Source organism: Dendrobates tinctorius, unplaced genomic scaffold, assembly GCF_039654945.1.
Source record: "Dendrobates tinctorius isolate UK_male_01 unplaced genomic scaffold, ASM3965494v1 ptg000043l, whole genome shotgun sequence".
Classification (NCBI taxonomy): domain Eukaryota; kingdom Metazoa; phylum Chordata; class Amphibia; order Anura; family Dendrobatidae; genus Dendrobates; species Dendrobates tinctorius.
Genome location: NW_027361711.1, coordinates 18,592,271 through 18,608,569, shown reverse-complemented (window position 1 = coordinate 18,608,569; position 16,299 = coordinate 18,592,271). Strand labels below are relative to the sequence as shown.

At 42.6% G+C, this 16,299-nt stretch overlaps 1 protein-coding gene across 1 annotated transcript in view; it reads right to left on the bottom strand.

Annotated features, from left to right (window-relative positions):
• ERGIC1 (endoplasmic reticulum-golgi intermediate compartment 1) overlaps window positions 1-16,299 on the bottom strand; it is a 110,959-nt gene that overhangs the window by 12,087 nt on the left and 82,573 nt on the right. The window contains exons 7-9 of the mRNA XM_073575226.1: window positions 13,234-13,294; window positions 12,700-12,800; window positions 12,265-12,387 (exon numbers count right to left, since the gene is read on the bottom strand). Coding sequence (XP_073431327.1) covers window positions 12,265-12,387; window positions 12,700-12,800; window positions 13,234-13,294 — 285 coding nt within the window. The remainder of the gene's footprint in view (window positions 1-12,264; window positions 12,388-12,699; window positions 12,801-13,233; window positions 13,295-16,299) is intronic.

The window sequence follows — 16,299 nt, the reverse complement described above, 5'->3', positions numbered from 1 at the left end:
GCAAACTCCAGCCTGGCTTTTTTTATGTCTCGGGGTAAGAAGCGGGGTCTTCCTGGGTCTCCTACCACACAGTCCCTTTTCATTCAGACGCAGACGGATAGTACAGGTTGACACTGTTGTACCCCCGGACTGCAGGGCAGCTTGAACTTGTTTGGATGTTAGTCGAGGTTCTTTATCCAACATCCGCACAATCTTGTGTTGAAATCTCTTGTCAATTTTTCTTTTCCGGCCACATCTAGGGAGGTTAGCCACAGTGCCATGGGCTTTAAACTTCTTGATGACACTGCGCACGGTAGACACAGGAACATTCAGGTCTTTGGAGATGGACTTGTAGCCTTGAGATTGCTCATGCTTCCTCACAATTTGGTTTCTCAAGTCCTCAGACAGTTCTTTGGTCTTCTTTCTTTTCTCCATGCTCAATGTGGTGCACACAAGGACACAGGACAGAGGTTGAGTCAACTTTAATCCATTTCAACTGGCTGCAAGTGTGATTTAGTTATTGCCAACACCTGTTAGGTTCCACAGGTAAGTTACAGGTGCTGTTAATTACACAAATTAGAGAAGCATCACATGATTTTTCGCACAGTGCCAATACTTTTGTCCACCCTCTTTTTTATGTTTGGTGTGGAATTATATCCAATTTGGCTTTAGGACAATTCTTTTTGTGTTTTTTCATTTAAGACAAATTAAATGAAGATAATAATACCAAAGAATTTGTGTTTGCAATCATTTTCAGGAAGAAACTGAGTATTATCTGACAGAATTGCAGGGGTGTCAATACTTTTGGCCATGACTGTAGCTGTTTTCAGACTGTTGTAGCATCTCTACAGTGACCGTAGCCATTAGGATATAGAACCCATATGTCATCCGTTAAAGAGAATCTTAGAGATCACCACCCACCTATTCCAGTCTACTGATCGGCATGCTTTCCTCGTCACACATCATTTCTGACACATAACGGTCTTTCAGCCCTCTGGTGAAGTTGGGTGAGGGCTCCACCAGAAATACAACCGCTGCACCTATTGGGCATCAGTTACATGTGTTTCTGGTAAATCTAAGAAATGGCTGAATAGAGGCCAAAGGCTTTTTATTGCAGATAAATTGCTGTTTTAGAAGGAGAAGGTCAGTCAAAAAAGGCAGGAAGAGTAAAAGTCAGTAATGAGTTATTAATTAGTAATGACGGTATATCTATCAAGGTCAGTTCTCTACAAACCAGTCACATGAAAAACTATTTAACCCTTGCTTTCTTTAAGGCATTTCCAGTTTCCCACAAATAAGATCTAAAAGGGTTGTCCACTTTTTAGATACTGATGACCCATACTCAGGATAGGTCACCTACATGCACGACTCTGGCACCCCCAACAACCAGCTGTTTGCAGTGGCGTGGAGTCAGGACAGCATGGCTCTGTACACTGTATCGTGGCCCTTGTCGGGTACTTCAGCTCAACTTCCAATCACTCTGATATGTAGCCAATGTGTGATTGTGTCCTAAGGGTGGAAGGGTAGAGTCATACCGCCACCGATCTGATATAGCTGACATATCTTAAAGGGGTGGTCCGAAACACAAATTAATTTTAATCCTAAATGCCTATTTAATGTCATAATTAATTTTTTTCCGAATTTAGTTAAAAATTCCCTATACTTCCCTCACTACACTAACTGCTATCTATCTGTCCCCTGATGACGCTTCGTTTCAGTACACCAGCATGTACTGGAATTCTCAAATGAAGTGTCATCAAAGAGGACATAGAAAAAAAAGCAGGTAGATATTCTAGTGAGGGAAGGCTAGGGAATTTTTAGTTAAAGTTTATTAGAAAAAAAATTAGATTAAATGTGCTTCACACCACTCCGTTAAGGCTAGGCCATCAGTGTCTAAGAAGTGGACAACCCCTTTAATCATTATATAATGAGAAGCTCTACAACTTGTTTAAAAAAAAACAAAAAACATGGCAACGGATTGAGGATTTCTTTTTCACCAGCTTTCTGACTTTAGATGTTGCACGTTTTTTGTGAAAAAAAATAGTACAACTTTTTACCTTTTTGTAAAGTACATGAGGTTAGCAAAAGTGGCCAGCCTGTCAAGATTTCCTAGAATTTGTACCACAAACAGGTGTAAATTACAGCAGAAAAAGCTGCTCTTGGCTTGAGTAGATGTAAGATTATGGCCCAAAGATGTGACATACTAATTAAAAGGCAAATCTTTCTAAAATGCACTTTTTTTTTGGGCCATGCCCCTTTGGAAAGGACCATCAAAATTGGTATCAACTAAAAAGGCCCATATCTCTGGAACCGTTTGGAGGATTTAAAAAATAAAAACAAAAAGGAGAGCAGTGGAAATAAAATAAGAGCAAAACACCTGACCTGGTGACAGACCCTCTTAAAGGGAATCTGTCACCTCTTTTTTGAGATATCATATAATGATATCATTCAATTGTGTGTCACATAAGGATTCTTTCTCTTAGTACTTTTGCTTCCCCCTGACCCCGCACCTTTCATGCATAAATACCTTGTTTATATGTATGTAAACTGCCGCTGTCCGGTCCGCTGGGCGGGGCTTACTCACCTGCTCCCCCCCCTCCCTGTCTTGCTCTACGCATTTCTTCTTGTGTAGAGCAAGACAGGGAGGGGGGAGCAGTTGAAGAAGCCCCGCCCAGCGGACCGGACAGTGGCAGTTTACATACATATAAACAAGGTATTTATGCATGAAAGATGCGGGGTCAGGGGGAAGCAAAAGTACTAAGAGAAAGAATCCTTATGTGACACACAATTGAATGATATCATTATATGATATCTCAAAAAAGGGGTGACAGATTCCCTTTAAGAGGGGTATTTTCATCTACTACAGGAAATGCAATGAACGTCTGACAGATTTGGTCCCTCCCTCTTGGATATGCACAGATTTGGGGAATGGAAAGGACAGCACACGAGAGATGGGGGCCTTCTTCTTGGGGTTAGGTTTCAGTCCTAGTAGTGGATTATGCTATACATGTATGAACAGCCCTCCAAGTCCTGGCTTGTGAAGCATTACTCCAGTAGAACGCCTCTTGCTAGAAAATCCAAGACAGACTGCCATACAAGAGCAGAAATAATAAAAAGGAGGCAGCACTTCAAAAGGTGTATAAGTCAACGACGTTCCAGCTACAACGTTAGCCTGACTTATGCTGTATTAGTCCAACAAGCAATGTTTCGGCTATAACAAGCTTGGCGAGTTGCTGCCTTCTGCGGATATCATAGAATGATAGAGTTGGAAGGGACCTCCGGGGTCATCATGTCCAACCCACTGCTCAATGCAGGAATCACTAAACCATCTCTGACAGATGTCTGTCCAGCTTCTGTTTGAAGACTTCCACTGAAGGAGAACTCACCACCTCTCGTGGCAGCTGGCTCCACTCATTGATCACCCTCACTGCCCAAAAGTTTTTTCTAATATCTAATCTGTATCTTCTCCCTTTATGTTTCATTCCATATGCCAGAAATGTATGGGATAGGGTTACTACTTTATGGCCTTCATACTACCGGCTATACTCAGAAATGATGGGCGTAATCAGAGAAACAACTTCTATGTAATGACTGAATAATTGATATGTTAATGCTCCCCTCGCCTGTCATCATCCAGCTGTGGCTCTGGTGAATACATGCACATATGTACTGTGTAGTTACATGGCTGCTCACAAAAGAAGCAGAGGCACAGATGCTCCTTAAAAGGAAGGCTCGAAATCAGGATACACAATGGACGTGTGAGAATTAGTGGTCACGTCAGTTATCAGACCAATCCCACACAGTGTCCAGCAGAGAAACCATAGACCTACGTGAGGAGATACAATGACACATGCTAATTCTAGGGAGGGGAGATTAAACTCTAGGCTTATGTTTCATCATCATCATCATCATCTTTAGTCCACCCCTTTCCTGACTGACCAACTCTGAACCAGCATAAAATGACATATCTACAACATACCAGCAAAACAATAAAACCTTATAAAAAATGCATTGTTGGATTGTAACAGATAGATCTTTCATAAACCAATACTTCTGGCATATCCTCACAGTCAGTGCTGCTGTGAAAACAGTGACCTTGAATTATGTCTCATCATCATCATCATCATCATCTTTAGTCCACCCCTTTCCTGACTGACCAACTCCGAACTAACCAGCATAAAATGACATATATCTACAACATACCAGCAAAACAATAAAACCTTATAAAAAATGCAGTGTTGGATTTTAACAAATAGATCTTTCATAAACCAATACTTATGGCATATCCTCACGGACAGTGCTGCTGTGAAAACAGTGACCTTGAATTAGGTCTTCTTTGGGGCATGTTCACACATGTTTTTCCAGGCTTTTTTATATATTTTTTTTTTTTAAGTGGGTCCATTCTAAAATAAAAAAATTGAAAAATTATTCAGAAAACGCTTAAAAAGGCTCTTCCTCTTCTCTGTGTGTGTGAAAACAACTTGCGTTTTGACACCTGCTCCATTATAGGAATCCGCAATGTCAAAACGCAGGGGAAATCCGCAGGTAAAACGCAGGTCATTTTACCTGCGGATTTAGCCAAATCCACGCGGAAAAATCCACAGGGTAATCCGCAACGTGTGCACATACCCTAAGAGTTTTGCCTCAACAAAACGCTAGTCTTATTGCTTAATGCTTTTAAAAAAAAAAAAAAAGTGCATAAAAAATTTAGCAGAAAAGGGTCTTTTAAAAAAAAAACCTTAGGGACAAATGTCCAGAAAACATCACATGGGAGAAGTTTCCAGAAACGGTTTGTGCAATGTGATCACATGAATATGAAACGCAAACTTTTATAAATTCAATTCATTGTCATCTATGGACTAAAAGTGTAAGATTTTAGATTGTAGGTTTTTTTTAATCGTTTTTGGTGCATTTTTTTGGGGTCAGTGTTTTGTTTTTTTTATATTAATGTTGTATGTTCTAAGTGTGATGTTTTGAAAAATGCATGGAAAAAAATTGCTTGCCAAAAATGTCAGCTAAAGTATGACTGTAAAATGTTAGATACAATTCATGTGTTTTTTTTTTACAAACCAAAAAAATGTACTTGCTTGTAGTGTACTTGTGTTGTAGCTTTCCCGAATCCCTCCTGTTCTAGTCCATGTGACGGTGGGAGCGCCGCACACTTTACCTCACTGCATTATTTAAATTTGTAAAAAAACAAAAAACAAAACTTCTTGCTCCTATCAGGGAACAACATGTCTAACGGACCCTGGGAATCCCCTCTGTTTTGTGTAGGGTCTCTTTGTTCCGGCCTTCCTTTTAGCAGGGGGTTAGAATAGGTTCCTCCTTGCCGTATAAAAGAGAAGTGTCCTGATCGGCTGGTTATGGCCCCCCCTTTCTTCGCTGCTCAGCTCTTCTCATTGACTGGCAAACATGGGTGAATAATGGATATGCTGCAGGTCTCGTGGACATAACAAGAGATTGTGAATGAGGCAGCAGCCCAAACAGCAGGTGCTTCTGCACTGCCCCCACCCCTGATCCGCCAGCTTTAGTAATCCACACACCATCTGTTGGGTGGGTGGAAGGGTAGGGTCCTCTCTCAGAGACAGTTCACATACTAAAGACAAAGTGGATGATTGGCAGATGGAGATTATAGCATCAGAAGAGGGGAGGGCGCTCGGGTACGTGACAGTGCCTATTAGCTTCACACTGACTGGGACTTTGTTCACTTAATGTCCTTTGGTCCCCACAGCCACTTTATAGGGACATGGGAAGCAGACGTTGTAAAAGATTCCCAAGTCACCTACATAAAAGCCAAGCAGATGATCTATGGTGTACCGAGCAGCTTCACAGCTTTCCCAAACGACCTGTTCCCTCTGGAGACACTGAATCAGGTCCCATTTGTGGGCACTTCTTCATCCATGAAGGGAAAACACAATCTTAAAGAGTTTACTATACTAAAACAAGTTGCCATTTTATTACATTACAATTTTATCAAGGCTACACATCCATATTGGCTCTATGGCCAGAATGAGTGAAAACGAGGAAATGGCTACGACGGATTTTTGATCATGCAGGGCATTGATGATCTTAGGTATTTTTCTACTTTACTTAATAACTGTATATGCTGGCACTTTGTAATTTGTCTGGCCCAATATAAAGGAAAGCATGAAAAGGTGGGTCAGCTCATACCACCCCGATGGAGGCCACTTTTGTTTGTTTCCTGCACTGAGCCCAAATATGTTTTACCATGTATAGTGGGAGCTAAATGTGCACCGAGACTAAAATTTCAGTTCACAGACAGAATTTAAAAGAATATAGTTTTTCTCCTCTCGAATACAGATGAACACACGTTCAGTATTTGGTCAGTATTTTACCTCAGATTCTGTAATCCAATACCAGCAGTGGAACAATCAGCAGAAAAGTATATTATAAACCCGTCACCAGTTCTGGATTTATCACCCACTCCTGGTTTGGGCTTAAAAATACTGAAGTAACATACTGACCAAATACCGAACTTGTGAACGTGGCCTAAAGCTGATGGTCAACCTAGTGATGACCTGTAAGAGTATGCGCTAAAAAGTCATTTTCAGGCGGATCCACTCAAACTCAAAACATTGAACATATATGCATTCTTACATAAAGCAAACTTCCTGTCCATATATTCAGGTTTTTGAGTGCATTTCAATCGAGTCAGTTTTCCAAAGGCACCAAGCGGTTGAAAGAAATGACCAGGCCATTCTTCAGGTGTTACAATACAAGTCAATGGGAAGGCTCAAAAGAGAATCAAGACGTTCAGGAGTCTTTTTGTACGTTCTACCAATGTTTTTGCTTGAAAACCACTAGAGCTTTCTTCATTTCTAATTAAAGCTAAAAAAAAATTCTAGAAAACACCATCAAAAAAATAAAATGCCCTAAAAGTGCTTGAAATACACAAACCCACAAAAAAAAAGCGCAAGCGGTCAAACACATATCAGAAAATGATTAAGAAAAAGCTAAAAAAATGCTTCACGAAAAAAAAAAAAAAAAAAAAAAAAAAGGTAGTGTTTCCAGAACAAATGCACATACCCAGAGTTTTCCAGCTACTCTGTTAGAAAAGAGTAAGACTTTATTTTTTAATTATCTTTGGCAATTTGAACATGTTGCATTTTGGAGAAATAGGAGCAAATCTTTATAGATTGGTAGAAAGCTATAATAATAGAGATAAACTTAATATAGTCAGCACTACAGTTGTGAATTAGAACAACAGTGGTGAGGGCGGTTTCTACACTTGTGGTGCTTAATACAGAGTCCAATATAGCATAGACAGTAAATCTACCGTATATACTCGTGTATAAGCCGACCCCCCTAATTTTGCCACAAAAAAATGGGAAACTTATTGACTCGCGTATAAACCTAGGGTTAATGGTGGTCCAAGAAGATGCTACATAAATACCCTCCATATGCTGCTGCACAAGGGTTAATGCTGCCCCATAAATACCCCACATATGCTGCTGCACAAGGGTTAATGCTGCCCCATAAGATGCTCCATAAATACCCCCATATGCTGCTGCACAAGGGTTAATGTTGCCCCATAAGATGCTCCATAAATACCCCCCATATGCTGCTGCACAAGGGTTAATGCTGCCCCATAAGATGCTCCATAAATACCTCTTATTTGCTGCTGCCGCAATGAAAAAATGACACTCACCTCTCCGTCGCTGGGGGCCAGGTGCTGGTGTCCTGAGCCCCCGGCATCGGCGATATTTACCGGTCCCTGTTAAATCGCCGTCCACCGCCGTGTCTCATGGGTCTCTGCAGTGACTTTCAGCAGAGGGCGCGCATTGACTACGTCATCGCGCCCTCTGCTGTCACAGCAGGAGGATCTGGAGAGACACAGCAGTGCACGGCGTTGGAACCAGGACAGGTGAATATTACTCTGCCCCTGTCATACTCACCCCCTCCTGGGCTGAAAGTCTCCCTCTCGGCTTATACGCGAGTCATATACCGGGGGTTGGGGGGGGGTCAGAGACCATACTCACCCCCTCCTGGCACATCTCTGCAGCTCCTGCTTCTCCCTCTGTCGTCTGCTTCCTGCATTCAGCTGCGCATATTCATGAGTTTAATGAGCGGTACAACGTGACAGCTGAACGCAGGAAGCAGACGACAGAGGGAGAAGCAGGGGCTGCAGAGATGTGCCAGGAGGGGGTGAGTATGGTCTCTGACCCCCCTGGTATATGACTCGCGTATAAGCCGAGAGGGGGACTTTCAGCCCCAAAAAATGGGCTGAAAATCTCGGCTTATACACGAGTATATACGGTATATGGAAGTAGAATGAAAACGGTTAATCGAAAAAAACAATGAGCGGGTAGCTTGGTAGTCTATTGTAGTTTCACACTCCCTTCGCTTTCTCAAGGCACTTGGCTTTTATTCTATTTCTATACAGTAAATACCAAATTTACTTTCTGTGAATGCTCTATAAGCAGACATAACAGTTATAATATTTAAATCTTTTGCTATCCACTGTTAAAGTGCTTCTCTAGGATCATAAATATAGATTAGTTTGGCCTAGAGACATAATCACTATAGAATTAACATGGTTGCCACCTTGTTATGCTGAAAGAAACCTGCCTGTGAGCATCTGTAGGAAGATGTGATACCAGTGAATATTCTGATCCAACACTGGAGATATCATGGGTGCTTAAATAAGAAGAGGCTGCTTACACTGCTGTCCTCTCTGTCTTTCTGATATAATAGTGGAGATACCAGGGGTGCGGAGGTTATAAGAGATCTCTCTCACTGATGTCCACCTTGTTTTTATGATGTAATACTAGCGGTATCATGTGTGCTGATGTAAGAAGAGGCTGCTCACACTGCAGTTCTCCCTGCAATCTAATATCCAGTAATACAGTACAAATACCAGAGACATTATAATTATAATATAGCACAATACCAGAGGTACTGAGAGTAAAGAAGCTGCTCAGACTGCTATAAACCTGGTCTTTCAGATCAAATACTGCAGATATGAGGGTTACTGAGGTAAGAAGAAGCTGCTCACTATGCTGTTCACAGTATTTCCGATTGCTGAGCAACTGTTGTTACCTGGAGATAATTTGACAGCACATGGTATAAGTTATTTCCAAGTCACTGCAGTCACTCAGCAATCAGAAAGACAGGGTGGACAGCAGTGTGAGCAGCCTCTTCTTTCCTCAGCATCCCAGAGTCTCCAGCATTAGATCAGAAAGAAATAGTGGACAGCAGTATGAGAAGCATCTTCTTATTGCAGCACCTCTGGTATCTCCAATATTAGGTGAAATAGAGATGACAGCAGTGTAATCAGCCTTTTCTTACCTTTGGACCCATGGCATGTCCAGTATTAGATAAGAAAAGCAGGACGGACAGCAGTGCGAGCAGCCTCTTACCTCAGCACCCCTGGTATCTTCAGTATAAGATCAGACAGAGAAGAAGGCAATGTAATCAGTCTTTTCTTACCTTTGGACCCGTGGCATCTCCAGTATTAGGTCAGTAAGCCATGATTGACAACAATGTGACTAGTCTCTCACCTCAGCACTACTGGTATCTTGCTTATTTGATCAGATGATCCACTAGGAGTACATCTCTCCACACATGAAGGAGGAGGTTCTTAATACACTTGCTCACAGACACACTCGTTACACTGACAAAAACTTGAATTTTAGGACAACACTGTGGACATTTTAATTCTACAGTGATTATCTCCCTAGAAAAAAAATAAGTTTCATGCACTAATTAAAAGTATTTAGAAATGTATGTATAATGATGTGTCTTTTATTTATTTTTTTTCCATTTTTGGAGAACCTTCTTTAAAGGTAGAGTAGGCAAATCTGCTTGTTTTCACTGCTGAAACATACCTGTTTTTCAGTTTCCATGTTTGGTGCAGGAAACCTTCCTATGACTGCTATTGTTCCGGTTGCACTGGCTGCATCTACACAACCCATCAAAACACATTAGTGAAGTACTGTATATGGCGGACTTCCTGCTGAGGTTCTGCTTGACTTTAATCCTAGATTTCTGCCAATAGCCCTTCCATTTAGAGACTAAAAGTACTCTAGCCGTCTGGCCCTCTGCGTTCTTCAGCCACAGCAAAAAGCAGACCCTCACGTCAAAATCTCACTATTCAAAAACTCACGTTCCCATAGCTCTTCAAAGCCCAATGTTCCCTCCTCCCGTGATTCTCTGAGTGCTTTTTGAAGCTAAACCCCCACACTAGCGATCATAGGGTTCCAAAACAATGACAGCACCATGCATCCATGGCTCATTTTAAGGTACTTAGTATAAAATTATCTTCTGAGTCATGCAAGCAACAATGAGAGTCATTAAAAAAACAAAACTTTTTCTAACAGGAACCTGCTGTGTGTACACAATAAGTGCTCTCTTACGGAGCGTGCTCTGTGGGTGAGGCGACTGCGGCTTTGTAACAAAATGAAGGCATCGCAAACTATAGCTTCCCTTCTTATTAACTCATTTTTCCATTAGCTGGCATGCTACAGAAGCTGAAATCATAAAAATCCTATTTCGGGAATAGTGCTCCATGACGCGAATACAGGAATCTTTAATTCCTGAAATAACATGACTGGGATCTGTCCCAGCCAAAAGGATTTGTACGGTTCAAACTGCTGTGTTCACCTACTTAAAATGTGGCATTCTGCGAAAACTCAAGTTCCATCAGGATGCCCAATTATACCACAATAAAGCTTTCCATCCTGAGGCCCACACATAAGGAGAGCTGATTTTTCCACATAAAATGGGCATCTTTGTTGGAATTACTTTTTCGGTGACTTCTTCTATGATGGATTCTCCTAGCAGATTTCGTCCATAGCCGGGTAATTACTAAAATTTGTGGATTTTGATAGATTTTTAGGCCTGGATTTGCAAGACCATTATAAGCTGTGTACATACCCTTACAAAATGGTTCATGGTGGGTCCTAAACCCTATTCACATCCCATGTAACTGCAAACCCTATCGGGCCCCATGCACTATAGATAACTGCTGGCTGAACGATCGGCCGAATTATCATGCGGCTAACAGCCATCTTTCCCGACTCCTCCATACAGAAGAGTACTCTCTTGAGATCCTGTTGTCTGCCGCAGTCCTCGGAGGACGGCTTTTCTTGGCGAGAACAAAAGGATGGGTGGTTTGCAATCGAACATGCCGGATCCTTATCTCTCACCAATATAATCTATTGTGGGGGTGGGTTGATAACCCTGCAGAACACACTGAGTGCACTGAACTGGACTGATAGGTGCGGCAAAGCTGGAAGATTTCAGAAATTTCTCATCAGTACTGCATATACCTGAATGAAGGGTGAGCTTGTGAATTTATTTAATGCCAATTGTCCAGCCATCTTCGAATCCTTCTACAAATTAATGTCGCTTTTCTGTTACTCGTGTCCTTATCTATGTCTTATTGGTCATAGTATTTTGGGGGGGAGAGGGATGAAGGTTGCTGCAGTTTTCCAGTTGACAATTTTTTCTTTATTTATTATAGACAGAATGATTACACCCCCCAAATTTTTTTATTTTTTTTTCCAAAAATAGACAGAACATATATTTCTATCCAATAGACTTTTTTTTTTTTTTTACATTGGTGCATGAAATATCTAGGACACATTTCTCCAGGTGAATGACTACTACAATTAATGACCATCCCGATTGGGTACACCTTGTCATAGTGGGATAGCTTTTTTTTTTTTTTAATCAAAAAAAGCATAAAAGTCAGCTAAGTACCCAATGATTTTTTACATGTATTACTATTTGCTTACTTACTACAGGGTATACAGACATTGATTTAATTCTAGGTTTTGGCCATTAATGGCGACAGTGTGAACGTGCACCTACACATTACAGTTATACCGACAGGTGTGCTTTCCCATGCCTTCGGTTTTGCTTTAGTTCTTTGTACATTTGAGCGTGTGCCCCCCATCCTTTTAGCTTTCCACAGGTAGGTGTAGAACCAGTCAGGTCCAGGTCACCTACTTTGAGGCCTGGTGGCACATAGCGAGAGGTGAATTACTACAGTTAGGGATCATTCTGATTAAGGGGTACACCTCGTCACTGTTTGATGGCTTTAATGTTTTTTTTTTTTAATCAAAAATGTCATCCAAGTACCCTATGTTTTTACATTTATTACTTCTATTTCCTTACCGCATGGTACATATTGTTTTTATTCTAGGTTACACACGTTTCTTGATTGGTCCAAGTTTAATTTAGATTACTCAAACAGTAACAAAACTCTGTATAATCTCTGTGTAATGGGTTTGCCCACCACTTACAACCATCCCTGCTTACCGTGGTTATAAACCGATACATAGGCTGCCGCCTCTCTGTATATTTCACGGTGATGGGGCTCAGGTCATACCGGAACCAGATTGCAGGGATGATTCTCCCCGTGTGGCTGTATGCTACATATTCCTAAAGAAACAAACCAGAAAACACAACACTGATTGATAGGACGTTCATAATCCATTTTTTTACACTTGCAGCCAAAGCCAAGGAATACTGATGAACACCGTCACGCCATGATTAATTAAACCATGAACAGAAGAGACCTTCTTTGGTTATCGAAGGATTACATTACTGTTCGGCTATGTAACTTTGTTGGAATCTTTTTATTTTCTGTAAGAAGGCTTCAGTTTCTTGCCTTCTTGCAACCCCCTTCTGTGCAGTTTAAGAATAAACCTGACATCATGCTTGTAGATCATGTGTTTCCAGCTTTATTCATACCTTAGTAGCTACAGTATACTGGTATGAAAACTTCTGCTTTCCGCTCAGCTCTTCATATACGGTTGGTACGATCTTTAATATGTAGTCATGAGATGCCAAGGCTGTAGAAAAAGAAAATAGCAGAAATTCTTAGTGAAAACGAATGTATACTTTATATATGTACGTACTGATTTATTTTACAAGCTGCCTCCCTCATCTCAATGATCTCTCACTGCCGCCTTAGTGTCGGCTCCTGACCCTGTCCTGTTATGCGCATTGCCAGTCCCAAGAGCTCAGGACAACATAGGTAGTTATCTAGGATTTTCTGTGAAAATGGGGGATAAAAAGGAAAATCAAATTCTGTCTTTATAGATAGTTTGGGGTCCAAATTAGCAAAGAAATGTATATAGTTACTGCACTGTCCAGCTCAGAGGATTTCCTGGACTGCAACACTGAGCTGGACGCACCACTCGGTCAAAAATAGTTTTCATCCAACATATATGTTTTTTTTCTTCAAATGTTTTTCATCTATTATAGGAAATTGACAGCACGTACCATTAGAAGCAAGTTTATCTGCTCCTCCCAAGGCATTAAATGCACCGTGAATGTTTGCAACCTGAAAGACAAGGAAGCACAATTATATACAGAGCAAGAAGACGGATGTGTTAGCCAGAAAGGACTACTGAATTCTGGCTTAAAGAAGTACTCCAACCATTTACATTTTTTCTATCCTCTTAGTATTATTATTAATTTATATAGCACCATTGATTCCATGGTGCTGCACATGAGAAGCGGTTACATACAAATTACAGATATCACTTACAGTAAACAAACTAACAATCACAGACTGATACAGAGGGGAGATGACCCTGCCCGTTCGGGCTTACATTCTACAGGATGGAGGGTAAAGGAGACAGTAGGTTGGGGGGTTGCAGCAGCTCCAGTGATGGTGAGGCAGTAGCTCCATTAGTGGTGAGGAGGCAGCGGGGATCATTGCAGGCTGTAAGCTTTCCTGAAGAGATGGGTTTTCAGGTTCCGTCTGAAGGATCCGATTGTGGTTGATAGTCGGACGTGTTGGGGCAAAGAATTCCAGAGGATGGGGGCTATTCGGGAGAAGTCTTGGAGGCGGTTGGGTGAGAAGCGAATAAGTGTGGACGAGAGAAGGAGGTCTTGAGAGGACCAGAGATTACGTGAGGGAAGGTATCGAGAGATTAGTTCAGAGACATATTGGTGGCCTTGTAGGTCAGTATTAGTAATTTGAACTGGATACGCTGAGGGAATGGAAGCCAGTGAAGAGATTTGCAGAGGGGAGAAGCGGAGTAGTAGCGAGGAGAGAGATGAATTAGCCGGGCGGCAGAGTTAAGGATGGACTGGAGAGGTGCGAGGGTGTTAGCAGGGAGGCCACAGAAAAGGATGTTGCAATAGTCGAGGTGGGAGATGATGAGGGCATCTACAAGCATTTTAGTAGAATGAGGGTTGAGGAAGGGACGCATTCTGGAAATATTTTTGAGCTGGAGGCGACAGGAGGTGAAGAGAGCGTGGATATGCGGTTTGAAGGAAGGGCAGAGTCAATGGTTACTCCGAGGCAGCGGACCTCCGGTACGGGGGAAAGCGTGATGTTCTCAATTGTTATAGATAAGTCGGGTAAGGAAGATCTGTGAGATGGGGGAAAGATGATCAGTTCAGATTTGTCTACATTGAGTTTGAGGAAGCGAGAGGAGAAGGAGGATATGGCTGATAGACACTCTGGGATTCTGGACAGCAGAGAGGTGACGTCTGGGCCAGAGAGGTAGATCTGAGTATCATGGGACTTTATGAGTTGCCCCAGGCCAAGTGTATAGATTGAGAAGAGTAGGGGTCCTAGAACAGAGCCTTAGGGGACTCCAACAGAGAGAGGGTGGGATGAGGAGGTAGTGTGGGAGTGGGAGACGCTGAATGTGCGGTTGGAAAGGTATGAGGAGATCCAGGATAGGACAAGATCTTTGATGCCAAAGGAGGAGAGGATCTGTAGTAGGAGGCAGTGGTCAACTGTATCGAAAGCAGAGGACAGGTCTAGAAGGAGGAGTAGAGAGTATTGTCCGTTAGCTTTGGCTGTAAGTAGGTCATTGGTAATTTTGGTCAGGGCTGTCTCAGTGGAATGATGGGGATGGAAACCAGATTGTAGATTGTCAAAGAGCAAGTTAGATGAGAGGTGGGAGGAAAGGTCAGAGTGGACGTGCTGTTCCAGGAGTTTAGAAGCGAATGGGAGCAGCGATATTGGGCGATAGTTGGACATGGCTGTTGGGTCGAGAGTTGGCTTTTTAAGGATAGGCATGATTGTGGCATGTTTGAAAGCAGAAGGGAAGGTACCAGAAGTTAGTGATAGGTTGAAGAGATGTGTTAGGTATGGGATAAGAGTGGTGGCGAGGTTGGGGAGGAGGTGGGATGGGATGGAGTCGAGTGCACAAGTGGTGAGGTGTGATTTGGAGAGAAGATGAGCAAGCTCCCCTTCAGTGATGTTGGATAAGGAGCTTATGGGGTTTGGGCATTGGTCTGGTATACAAAGGGGTTGTGGTGGTTGAATAATAAAGACTTGCCTTGTTTGGTCGATCTTATTTTTAAAGTGCGCGGTGAAGTCCTCAGCAGAGATTAGGGAAGTTGGAGGGAGCAGTGGTGGGCGGAGGAGGGAGTTAAAAGTATTGAAATGTTTGGGGTTGTGGGATAAGGAAGATACAAGGGATGTAAAGTAGGCCTGTTTAGCAGAGGTGAGGGCAGATTTGAATGTAAGTGTTGCTTGTTTGAGTGCAGTGAAGTCGCCTTGGGAATGCGTTTTCTTCCAGCGCTGTTCAGCAATTCTGGATGCTTGCCGAAGCTTTTTAGTGGTGTTATTGTGCCAGGGTTGTCTATTGATTCGTCGCACTCTGTTGTGCATGACAGGGGCGACCGAGTCGATGGCTGATGAAAGAGTGGCATTGTAGAAACTAGTGGCAGTGTCTGTGTCGTGGAGTGAAGATATGGAGGACAGTGGTAGGATAGAGTCAGAGAGTATGTGAATGTCTAGATGTGCAAGGTTTCTGCGGGGGTGCGCATGTTGCTGGAAATGGGCGACAGGTGAGGAGGCCAGTGATGAGAGAGTAGATGGTGGTCAGATAGAGGGAGAGGGGAGGTTGTGAAGATAGATAGGGAGCAGAGACGGGTGAAGACCAGGTCTAATGTGTGTCCGTCTGTGTGGGTGGCTGAGGAGGACCACTGAGTAAGTCCAAAAGATGAAGTAAGCGACAGGAGTTTTGAGGCTGCTGACTGGTGGGTGTCAATGGGGATGTTGAAGTCACCCATGATGATGGTGGGAATGTCAGCAGAGAGAAAGTGATGGAGCCAGCTAGAGAATTGGTCAATGAAGGCAGTGGTTGAGCCTGGAGGTCGGTATATGACAGCCACTTGGAGGTTGTAGGGAGAGTAAATGCGGACAGAGTGGACTTCAAGAGGGGAGGACCAGGAAGGGAAGAGCTGGGAGTGGGATGAAGGTGCAATTGGAAGAAAGGAGAAGGCCCACTCCTCCACCATGTCTGTTGCCAGGGCGAGGAGTGTGGGTGAAGTGGAGGCCGCCATAGCATAGTGCAGTAGGGGAGGCAGTGTCGGAGG